At 29.6% G+C, this 12,973-nt stretch overlaps 1 protein-coding gene across 1 annotated transcript; it reads left to right on the plus strand.

The window, feature by feature from the left end:
• Positions 1 to 3,245: 3,245 nt before the first annotated feature.
• Positions 3,246 to 5,575, plus strand: LOC123206084 (radial spoke head 10 homolog B-like). Its single transcript, XM_044623199.1, has 3 exons — positions 3,246 to 4,421; positions 4,888 to 5,116; positions 5,227 to 5,575. Exons 1-3 carry the CDS (start codon positions 3,523 to 3,525, stop codon positions 5,389 to 5,391), a joined length of 1,293 nt encoding a protein of 430 aa, XP_044479134.1. The 5' UTR covers positions 3,246 to 3,522; the 3' UTR covers positions 5,392 to 5,575.
• The last annotated feature ends 7,398 nt before the right edge of the window (positions 5,576 to 12,973 follow it).

Here is a 12,973-nt window from a genome sequence, read left to right on the forward strand (position 1 = left end):
CTTGTTATGCATTCAATGCAGGCAAAGTCAAAGTAGGCCAATTAAATTAATGTGGTTGTTACTTTAATTTGTGTTTCCTTTGCAGCCACTGGCCATGTCATTGGAGTATTATTTGGTCAGAATTGGTTGACCGCTGCCTTCATTAATCATGTCCATATGTTTCTGTTAATGTAAGTGAACCAAAATGTGGTCCAATTTGAGAATTTAACTTGCAAGGGAAGTTTAAAGAAGTCAGAGTAGTAATCAAGAAAGATTGATAGTCAAACACATAATTGATACTAAAAAATGACAATTCTATCTATTTCAAGCAATTAGTTGTGTATGAACACGAAACAATTACGTGTTAAAAGTTATAAATTGTAATATCTCTGTTCTAATAGTTTGATTTATTATTAAGATATTATTTATTTTAAATATACAATTTAAAATACGTTTTAATAGTTTAAAGGGTTTACAGATCATTCAATCAATCAATTTTTTTCATTCTTAAATGATGTAGGATGTGCATACATAAATCCAATATAAGCGAAATAATTATCTTTTATTTGAACCTTAATGAAATGATGATTTTTCACTCTTTAAGTTTGATTATATTTAACTCTCTGTTATCAACATCAAATCAAACAAGAAAAGAGAATTAATATTTACCCTTTTGTTTAATTTCATGATTATTAAAGTTCTTGAAGGATAAGTTTTCATTGAATTTCATGTTGTGTTTTAACATTTTTGTTTTCATGTTTTGGCATTTGCAAATTTAGTTTATGATGTTTGTGTATGCACAAGCATTTTTCAATTAAGCTTGATGTCATAAATTCTTTCAAGTTTTGCAAAGATTTAGGGTTGGATGACGAAGACATCCATGGTAGTGATGGAGGTTGAGGGAGACAAGAGAGGCTAGAGAGGAGACAATGAGATTCGAGATTAAGTGATGATTATAGTAGAGAGGATAGAGATAGAAAAGGTTTAAATGCGGTTTCAGAAAAGTAGTTGAAGGGCTTTTAAGGACATTTTAAATTATTCATATTTTAATATTAACGTAATTATCTGTTTATTTTTATATTCTTTTGTAGTTAAAGTTAATTGTAAAAATTGACTTATAAGAGAAAAAGTGATTTTTCAAACTTGAAAAATTTACCCTTTCATCTAAGTTTCATGTGAGAAATAGTCATTCCCATTTTCGCATGCAAGTAAATAGTATTGTGGGACTCCGTAAATTTTGACAAACAATTGCTCATACAATGTTAAAAGCAATGTGATTGTAAATAGGCCAAATGACTTATTCCACCCAAGGTTTAGTCAATTTTAAAATTTTTATCCGTTAAATTTTAAAATTTTCAATATTCATACTTTATTTAACTTCTATTAAAAGTTTTTATTAATTATAAAGTAAAACTGTTATTTTACTTATAAAAAAAATCATTTTATTAGTATTATAAAAAAAATTATCTCATTCCCCTACTTCAAATTTTGAAAACTAATAATTTTATATAAATCTTAATTTTTCTAATTTTAAAAAATAATTTTTCTTTCATTTTTAAGGTTTTTTTTCTTCTCTCTTCGGCCACAATCTTTGTTATCTTCCCACCCTTTTTCCTCCCTTTGGCTTGCCCTTGAACATCTTCATCTTTTGGCATTGACAAAGAGAGATGATTAAAGGGAGGAAAAATGGTGGGAGACAATGGAGATGGTTGCCACATATGATGGTAAGAGAGAGAAGCAAAAAACTTTACGGATGAAAGAGAAAAAAATATTTTTAAAAACTGAAAAAGATAAAATTAGGATAGAATTATTGGTTTTAAAATTAAAAAAATAAAATAAAATTATATTTTTTAAATATAATTAATAAAATGATAATTTTACTCTTCTAATTAAGGGTAAATTTTAATAAAAATTGAAGATTTCAAAGTCACCCTTGGGTGAAAATAAGTCTTTTAGCCATATAAATATCTGTTTTATTTCAACTTTCTATAACAATTTTATCTAAAAATTCAGTATAAAAGAACTTTGTAGTTTATTTTATCAAAAAAATGGGCTAATGAATATTTACTTAATTACCCTTTATAGTTAATTTTAACATTGTAAAAATGGGTCTGTCACATCTTTTCAATCGACTTTTTATTAGTTTGGTAAATAAATAAAAAGGATCTACCGAAGCCTGGGACTAATCATTAATCTCACCCCCACCGTCCACCAATTATTACTCCACAAAAGTCTACCCTACTCCACGTCACACCACATCACAACCCAACAACTTGCCTCGTTGTATCCGAAAGCGTACCTCTTCAAATCTCGGGATTCATGTTTTTTGATCGACGGTTATCGTACCACACTGTCGTGAATTCGAATACATACGGTGGAATCTTACCACCTATAAAAAAATTAAATAAATAAAAATAATAATATTAATTTACGCCTTTTTTTCCTATATATAATTAATTAAAGTTGAAATCATATCTTTAATTAAAATTAATTAAGTCTGGATTATGGTATTTTTTTTACCAAACTAATAATATCTCTTAAAGATTTTTTGTTTATTAAAAAATCAATTACTTTGACCGGTTTAATAAATTTCTTCCTACAACAAATCACTCAATAAATCCTAACAAATAAGTAATTTTTTATTATTAAAAATTATATTATAATACAAAAAACTTATTAATTTTTATGATTTTATTTTATTTAAATATAATTATTTTAAAATATTTTTATATTATTTATTATTTTAATAAAAATACTGTTATTTTTATTAAAAAATTTAATAAATAAAAATAAAATTATTTAATAATATTTTAATAGATAAAATAAATATGATAATCAAATTAAATTTTATATTTGATAATTATTAAAATATTTTATTAATTAACAAACTAAACAAAATAATGATAATAATCAAATATTGATCACCAATTTATTATAATAATTAATAGATATAATTTTATATATAAATATATAAAATTGTATGTATTATTTATGTAAATACCAATTTTCTTTTTTTTAAGCTTTACAAAAACTTTGGTATAAAATTTCAAATTACGGTGTGCCACCGTGTCATAGTAAAGCCAAAAAGGGGCGGGCCGAATCCAGATCCGCAGTACCAGATTTTCCCGTTAAGTCCAAGATCAAAAAAATCGAATCCAACGACTGTAATTTCGCTTATTCAATCTAACCGTTCTATCCCCATCAGACGATCCAGATTAAATCTCGCCCTCTCTCCCCATTACACCATAAATACCCGAAAACCCGGTCCAAATTGCACAGACTCTCAGTAATCTCTTCCAAACGCCTAAAAATTCTCTCTTCTTCTACCTATCTGTGTCTTGAGCTTTCTTCTTTCCTTAAAAAGGCTCTTCCATTTTAGCTCAGCCTGTGCTTATGTGTCAGTCCTTAATGTCGCCGGCCAAGGTCTTAAGAATACTTATCTTCAGAATTGGAATCTCCCGTTACAGAACGGCTTAGTAGAATTTAGAAAGCTGAAGATTTTGTACGTATTTTGGACGGTTGAGTTTGAATTTTTGAAGACCAATGGAGAGTCACAAGCTTACTAGAACCCAGTCGTCGCTTCTCCGGTCGTCACCCACCATCCGATCGTCCATCCACAGTCTCAACTCTGTCGCCGAAGCTGAGATGCGCAACGAGCGAATGGATGAAGAAGAAGGGAAAGGGAAAGAACAAGAATTGTTACTAAAACAAGGAAAGAAGAGGAAAAAATTCGGGTTTTCAAATCGAACCGGGTCGGCCCGATTTCTCCCCGTTTTTGCAATGGCTTCCTTTTCCTTCTTCACGCTCTTCTCTCTATTTCTCCTCGTTTACTTCTTGAACATGAAAAGAGAAGAAATCCCCACCTCGGAGAACCTGTTGTTGGCTTTAATCTTTGTAGCTATTACTCTGTTCTTGGCGAACAAGAACAAGAATTTAATCAGACAAATAACGCAAGAAACAACAAAAAGATTTACACTTACTTCAAGAAACCAGACGAAACCAATCCACTGGTTCATTGGAGAATCAGACGAGGAGAAACGAAGGAATGAGAAAGTGAAGAAGAAGAAGATTGTGCGTGAAGGGGTGGAGTTTTACAGCAACGGGGATTTCTATGAAGGAGAGTTTCACAAAGGGAAGTGTAGTGGAAGCGGAGTTTATAATTACTTCGTGAATGGAAGGTATGAAGGAGAGTGGGTCGATGGTAAGTATGATGGTTACGGCATAGAGAGCTGGGCTAGAGGCAGTAGATATAAAGGGCAATATAGGCAAGGTTTGAGGCATGGATATGGTATATATAGATTTTATACAGGGGATTCTTATGCTGGACAGTGGTGTAATGGGCAGAGCCATGGTGTTGGTGTTCAAACATGTGCGGATGGGAGCTCTTATGTGGGTGAATTCAAATGCGGTGTCAAGCACGGCCTTGGTCGCTACCATTTCAGGTATATTTTCTCTTGCTTTTTTTTTTTTAAATTTAATTTCCTGGTTTATAGAACAGTAAATTTTTGTTGGTGTTTACTTTTCATTGTTTTCTTGGTTATGGGTGTTTCTATTTTGGTCTATTGATAATTATTTTTTCTTAACGGTATTGAATTGATTTTCAGATTCAGATTATTCCAAGCTTTAATGATGTTGAATGATTTAAAAAGATGTAACATCATATATATGAAAATTACAATAATTGGTTTGCTAATTGTTTCAATGTTCTGCATTGTTTGGTTGGATAATCCGGAGAATGTATGAAATTTTGGTTTAACTTTCTGATATTGCCTCTCAGATTGTCTATGTATTGATTAGTTTTTTCTTCCTTTTGTACTCAAAGGCAGACTGAATTTTATTTGATATTGTTGATTTATAAATTATGTCATTGTGAGTCTCAGTTTGAATGTAAATTTTATTGTTTCGTAGAAATGGAGATCAATATTCTGGAGAATATTTTGGGGACAAAGTTCATGGTTTTGGTGTTTATCACTTCGCTAATGGCCACTGTTATGAGGGATCATGGCATGAAGGCCGCAAGCAAGGCTATGGCTTGTATACTTTTCGCAATGGAGACAAAAGATGTGGAGGATGGGATTGTGGCAACCTTAAGACTCCTCTACCTCCACATACAGATTCAGTACTTAGAGCAGTTGAGGTATTGTATCCGTCAATTACTTGTTCAGTATACATTACCTGTTGATGGTAGCACTACAAACCATTACTCACCTCAGTCTCGGATCATATATTTTGGTTGTTAAATTGCAGGGTGCTAGAAAAGCTGCTGACCATGCCATTCACCTACACCGAGTGGATGAACAGGTGAACAAGGCGGTGCTGGCTGCAAATAGAGCAGCCACTGCTGCTAGAGTTGCTGCTGTCAAAGCTGTCCAGAACCGGATGGATGGTAAATTTTGTGATATAGATGAGTAGGAATTTAGTTTTGCTGCATTGTGTAAATTCTACTAATTTTATGGCCCGGAAAAGGTCAACCCGTTTAGCAACAGCTTATCAGAGGTTGACAGAGTATGTTTGAGGTATTTTGATCACACTGTAACTTGTATATAAACCATGTAAATTGAATTCAAGATGAGTGGTCAATAGTTTTGTTATTATAGTTTGTCTGTTGTTCCATCCAGTTGAGAAATTATGTGGAGTTGTTTCATGGAACCCAATTATTGTGTTTGGCAAAGCAATATGGAGTCATAGGTTGGTTTCCATCTTGTCTGTTGAAGCATCATCAGTCATTGACGACTACAATATGAAAGCCTTATCTGCAATTTTAGGACCCTATCTCAAAAAGAAGCAAATTTTGGAAAGAATCCTTTTTTAAGAGGCAAATTGGTATCAATAAAACTCTATGTATTAACAGTGAATATTAATTCTTCTGCTAAGTAACATCTATGATATGTTATAATGCAAAAAGTAGTATTCGTTGTAAGTATAAATAATTTTACTCAATTGACATTTTAGTGAAGGTCTTGAATTGGGATAAACATAATGTGATTTCTTCCAAACTTTGTCTAACACCTCACAAGGCAACTTGCTTACAAGAAACTAACCATAAATTTTTTGCCAAACTCCTTGAGATAGGACACTTAATGGAGCAAAAATTTCCTAGTTTAAACTCGATATATCCATAAATACCTATTTGTTCACCTTACATTGGATGTTCAAAGACTTTTCAAACATCTATGAGTAATGTTATACGTATCTATTTTTAAATACATATATAAGTATACACATGATGTGTCATTAAGTGATTGAATGTTACTTTATTCTAAATTTAAAATTACTCAATCACTTGATGATATATATAAAGTGTGTATTAATGTGTGTACTCAAAATAAACACACAGTTTTTTAGTATACAAATGAGTACATATATAATATGTCATCATTTGATTACTGTTACTATTTCATTAATTCAAAACACTTACTCACTTGATAACATGTATTAAACATATATATATTTATATATTCAAAATGATAAGTATAATTTTATTGAATATCTACCCATATTCAGATCACCAGAATGTGGACATGAGTAACATTGTAAGATGTGAAAGATCTAAGAGCCATAACAGTTAGCCCTTTCCATTTAAACCTGTCAGCAGATGTCCTATACCAGATAATTGTCTCAAAACTCTTATGAATTTGTGCAGACAGGCTCTATTTGATCTCATTCAATATAAATGAGACGTCTAGTCATCCATTGTTACCTATTTAGATGCCTATATATATTTCATTAGTTTAAGTATGAGAATCCATGTGCCACCCTTCTTCATGTAGGATAATGTTGGGTCCTATGGCATTATTCAATACATATTTGCACATGACCTTGTGGACCTGCTGGTGGGTTCTTGTCCTCATGATATTACAGCAAATATTTATTCATGCTAGTGGATCCACAAGCTGTGTTTCATCTTATTTTTAAAAGATAAAGGTGAAAAAAAATAAAGAACCCTTTTCTTTCTTTTCTTCTATTTGAATTTTCAAATCCATATACATAGATCCTTTTCCTCTCTTGGTTTTAGCTTTGGCTATTACAGCTAGATACCAAAAACTCAAAACCATTGTTGGCTCAAAATTTCAACCACTCCACATGCATTTCACACAAGAGTAATAAAGTTGAATATAAAAGCAAATCCAACAAGAAAATGCAGTTTACAAAGATATTTTTTGGGGTTAAGTGATAGGATCATTTATGTTTCCCGCTTTTGACTAATTCCCAGAGGGGTTTCGGTTTACCTCAGCCATGACCTAGCCTTTTCCAAACATGCACCTTTCTATTTTTTATAGTCAAAATAGAGAGAGAGGGAGAGAAGTGTCCTGGAACGAAGTGTACCTTTAGTTCAGATATTTTTTATTATAAAAATAAAATTTAAGTATAAATTATTAATAATATATAGAAAAAAATTAATACATATGAATAATTATTGTGTTTAATTAAATATATTAAAAATTATAGGATATCATTATTTTAAAATATGTGTTATATTAATTAAAAATAAAAATATTTTTTATCTTAAAAAATTAATAAGCAAGATTAGAATCATTACAAAATCAATATTAATTTAATAGTATTTTAATATTTAAAGCATATATAATAATTTTATCATCGATATTATATGTTATATCACTATTAATAATAATAAATTATCAAAATTTTTAATTATTTTATAAAACAAAAAAGATAATATCAATAATAAAATATAAATCTCCGTGTTAATAACAAAAGTTATCATAGTTTTAAGTTATGATTTTAATAATAAGCATGTTGTATTCATTTGTGTTTATTGGAAGTGTTAAATCAGTGATCATTTTAGCAATGCTTGCATTAAAAATATTAGTAGGGTTTTGTTGCATGCATCTGAATTATCTGTCTGGTCAAATTTCTTGGAGGGAATCCCCATTTAATGTTTTGTTAAAAACTAAGCCATAAGGTGAGGGGTTTGTCCCCATGAATATACATACAATTCAAGCAAATGGGAAGAGACCTTTAACTTGGCACTCATTTCTGTATGAAAAATAAAATCTGAGTTTAAAACTCCTTCGCTTTCCCTCTTTTGTAGATTTAAAATACAAATTACAGAACATAGAGGAGAAATGTTTGGTTCCTGCATTCATTATTCATTATATGTCATCCATATTTATTTCCCTTGTCTTTGTTCCATCAGTCCCTTCACGTACAGCCTAAGCTCTTCATTTAGAACTAATTTTTCATTGAACCAATCATTTCATTAGAAAAATTTTAAAGATCTTTGGTTGCCTGCATAGTTTTTTTTTTTTTTTTTTGGATAAAACTATACATATCTACTTTACTATGTAAGTAGGTATACATCTAATATATTATTATATGATTAAATAATTTTAAATTAAAAATAAAATAACATCTAATCATATAATGACATACATAAATGCATATCTATTTGTGTGTATAACTATTTATATATTCAAAGTAAGTATGCATAGTATTATTTATACTTTTACCCCATAAAAAATGCAATTAATACTTAGTTTACAAAACAAATCATATACTTCAGTGTAGACTGAATGAGTAATATTATACCGACAAACAAATTATATAAACTTATTCATATAATAGCATCTGATTGAGTGATTTTGAAGTGAAAAAAAAAATAAATAATCACATGATTCAATAATAAATTACCACTTTAATTCATATAAAAAAATTGTAAAATTTGTCTATGCATATAATTTTATTCAAATTAAATGAGAAAAGTTAATACGTTCTTTATTAAAGCTAAGCTAATTCCTCTGTGTGGACAATGAGTGGTATTACAAAGAGAAGCAATTTCTATTTACAGAATGTAAACATTTGCATATTTACAATCCTTCTCACGACAGCATATTCATTTTCATGCAATCTCACTCATTTTGAAAGCGCCCATTTCTTGCTTAATTTGTGTTAGGTCAAACATCAACTATATATTTTTTTAAAAACTTGTTCATGGGATTTTCATAAAATGTGTCACTTCATATTTTAACTTGGTCTTGGAGCTTATTGGCCCTTGTTAAAACCGCCTTAAGCCACAAGGGTGTGTGGCCAGGTTTTGAAATTTCTTGATTCTGACTTCACGACCTATAAGAATTAATGGTTTGAAATACTTGCCCTCCAAATTTGATTGCGTTGCTGTGGAGTGTTTAATATAAAAGTAAAGCCTACAAGCCAAGAGGTTTAAAGTGAAAGTGATATGATAAATATAGTAGTTTCTAATATATGTATATATATGATTCAAATTAAGCAAACTTTTCTGTCTTTAGTCTTGTTTTGGGTGGTGGTAATTATGAAGCCGTGATTTGGTTAAGTCACCTAATCCAGTTTGCTTTATTGACTAATTAGATGCAAATTAATATGAGCACTAAATTTATAATGTGAGGTTTAGTTGAGTGGCTTCATGAATTGCTTTTAAGCACCAAACTAATTAAATCCTTAATTTTTAGATACATTGAAGAAGGGTTAGAGGTTTATGTCATGAAAATCTTTCTTCTGACTTTTGATACACTAACTAGTATTTATATCAAAGTTGTGTTCAAAAGACAACCTAATGAGCTAAAACTTTTGACCACATAAATATATATCAACGGATAATGTTTTATTAATAAAAATAAAAAATGACCTTAAAGATAGGTTATTTAGAATATTATTGAATATAAATTATTACTATATTTGATAAATTTTGATAAAAATTAGTAAATATAAATAATTATTGCATTTAATGAGAAGTAATAAAAAAAATGCTATGATATTATTTTACTTAAATGCCCATAGGTCAAATTATTCTAAAATATTTTTCATCTTATTTGTTATATTAATTAAAAATAAAATTATTTTTGTTTTAAAAAATTAATAATACCTAAGTTAGAGGTGGTAACAAGATTACTTCTTATATTACTTGTTATATTATCATTGATAATTAAAAATTACTAGAATCTTTTAATGAAGATAAATTTTTTATAATGCAGTTATTATTATTATTCATAATATAAAAAATAAGTGGACAACGTAAAAACTAAGCACATAGAATATATAATAAGATTTGATTATAAAGATATAAAGGTCGTTCGGTTGAGGAGATTAAAATATTATCAGATTAATCTATTTTTTACTATTTATATTATTTTATTTAATTTGTAAGTAATCACTTTATAAATAAATATATCAAATATCATTTATCGGATAATGGGAACACCTTTTTCTTTTCTTATAATTTTTATTCCTTATATGATGGTATGATAGATAAATGATAAGCTTATGTGTCAATTTCATTTTCTTAAACTTTAAGATATTTTTTGGTATTTAATTTTAGAATTTTGGGATTTTAATCTCATAAACAAATTTTCTAAATTTGGAATTATGATGGAGTTGATCAGAATTGCGTGTAAGCAGACTAATTTAAATACATTGACATTGTTGTGTGCAAGTGTTCTTAAATATGTTCTTTTATTTTCTTGGTGGCCAAGATTGAAGAATTAAATGGTGCTGTCGTAAGAAATCGTTTGAATGGTAAAGGTGGGAAGTGTTTAAACAAAAGAGTGTGGATTAAAAATTCACTTATAAAATATCAAAATTAAATTATTGATTTATTTAATATAATGATTGTGAAATCAATCACTAAACTTAAATTTTGATTAATATAATCGATTCATCTAAAAAAAAGATCTACATGAAATAAGAGATTTAATGGAGTTAGGGTTGGACCTAAACCAAGCTAGTTCGGACTTGAAAATCAGTTTGATTTGATTGGAATTTGTTTATTTCGAAAATGAATAGAGTTCAAGTTAAGAGGCTTAATTAGTTTTAAAATTAACTTGAACTTGAGTTATAGAGAGTTCGATTCTGTTTGACTCACGAGCCGGATAAATGGCTCAATTCAGCTTGAACTTAGCTCATGACTCGATTCAATTTATATTAAATAATTGTTAAACAACATCATTTTATTATCAACTCACGAATTCAAATCATATATTTGAATAATGAATTTGAGTCATAAATTCTAGTCAAACTCAAAATGAACCATTTTTATTCAAATCAAATTTAAATCATCTTTAATGTTAACTCAACGAATTCAAACAAAACTTAAACTAAGGAGTGTTCGGGTTTAACTCGGTTCATATCCATCTCTAAATGGAGTTCCTTTTATATCAAAGTCAAACAAGGAGTAAAACTATAAAATTATTTTGGAATTAATTGATCTCAATACCATTTAATTTGAAGAATCGAAACTTTTATGGCATTGACCCTGTGACTGTTTCAAAAATGCCCGGCGTTTACAATGATCAAATTCAACAATATTTATGAGGTTGGCTGATCTTGTGTCAATTTTCAAATCAAAACCATCTTTCTGCATTCTCCATGGTAGGTATGGTATTGCATTATTGAATATAATTTCTTCGAATTTAAGTCATCGTATGATCTTAGTTTTCTTCCCTGAATCAAGTAGACTACGTTCTTTTTCAACCATTTAAAAGAGAGAGTGATCTATACACGTTATTCTTTTCACATTACTATTTTTCAATTGCATGCATTAGGGTTTCTTTAGGTAGCCCATACACGTCCATAACTTCACCAATTTACTAATAAATAAACTTATCGATTTAGATATAATTACTTTACACTTTCGGTGGGCTAAAAATATATGAAAATATGTATGCTGGTAATTATATTTTGAAGATAATTATGGCTTATCAACCCCACATCCATCTTGTTTTGTCTCTCAACAAAACTAGTATAAGTTTTATTGCCTAGTTTATAACTGGAGATGATAATTGGACCATAAAATCGATTCTTCAACTTGCCCTTCTTCAAACAAGGAAGGGATCTCTAATAAAGACATAGATAAGGTGACTAAAATTTCCTTAGTCGGGGATAAATGGGGACAAATATATATATATATCCCAATTTGTTGTTTTTCCAGTTCATCCTCTTTATTATATATTCTCTAAACTTTTACATACTGAATTATCTTTAAAAGTTTTAAATTATTACAAATATATCTTCACACTTAATAAATATTTTATTATTTTTTTAAAAAGCATATGAAGAGGAAAGTGCGGAGAATTTTTTTCATGGGAATAGGGAGAGGAAAGGGAAAATGTTTTTCTTCATAAGTGAACGTAGGGATTCCCATCATCCCTCTATCGGAGATGGGGATTTAAGTATTCAATCTCTACTTGCCATGTTCCATCTCTATTTATCACTATCATATTGAGATATCAAGCTTTATCATGATCAAATCAGCCAGAATGATCGGCTCAAAAGGGTTTAGTAGATAACAATGAAACTTGGAAGGAATCTTATGGATTTAATTATCCCATTAACATGTAGGTGGAAATTGTTTCTTAGCATGATTGATTAATATTCATTTCTGAATAGAAATATCAAATCTATATTATTTTCTAAGGAGTGGAACACAATCCACAGGCATTTATAATTTTCCATTTGAATCTTCGGCTAAGTTTGCTTCTTGGGATCATAAACGCCCTTTGCGATTCTTGAAGAGTTTATCAAGCACATACATTGATCAATCCAGGATGACAAAGCAGTGAGTCAGAGTCAGATCACCTAACATTGGAAAAAACCATGCAATAAAAATTGATACCCTCCTACTTGTGGGATTAAAAATGCTGATAATTTCTTGGGATCATAAATACTCTGAGCCAGCACATGAAGTAGTTAGACAGGTTTCCTAATGCAGTGATAATCGTTTGTTTTTTTGGTGACCAGTGGCAACCGGTTGTTACAATTATTGAATTTACATTTCTTGCTTCTTGTTATTGATTAGTTGTTGGAGATATGGCATGGAGTTTTTAATAGAATTTATGGTTAACCGAGCAGAAACTTGATGAGAAATAATGGAAGATTAATATTTTCGTATCTCTTTTTACACAAGTCAGCCACAAGAGAGAGGTGGAGGGAGGGATTACAGCGGTAAGTCCGCCTAAGAGAGAGATTAAGGATGAAGGTCATCAAAGAGAAATGGAGAGACTAA

Source organism: Mangifera indica, unplaced genomic scaffold (assembly GCF_011075055.1).
Source record: "Mangifera indica cultivar Alphonso unplaced genomic scaffold, CATAS_Mindica_2.1 Un_0024, whole genome shotgun sequence".
In the NCBI taxonomy this organism is placed as follows: domain Eukaryota; kingdom Viridiplantae; phylum Streptophyta; class Magnoliopsida; order Sapindales; family Anacardiaceae; genus Mangifera; species Mangifera indica.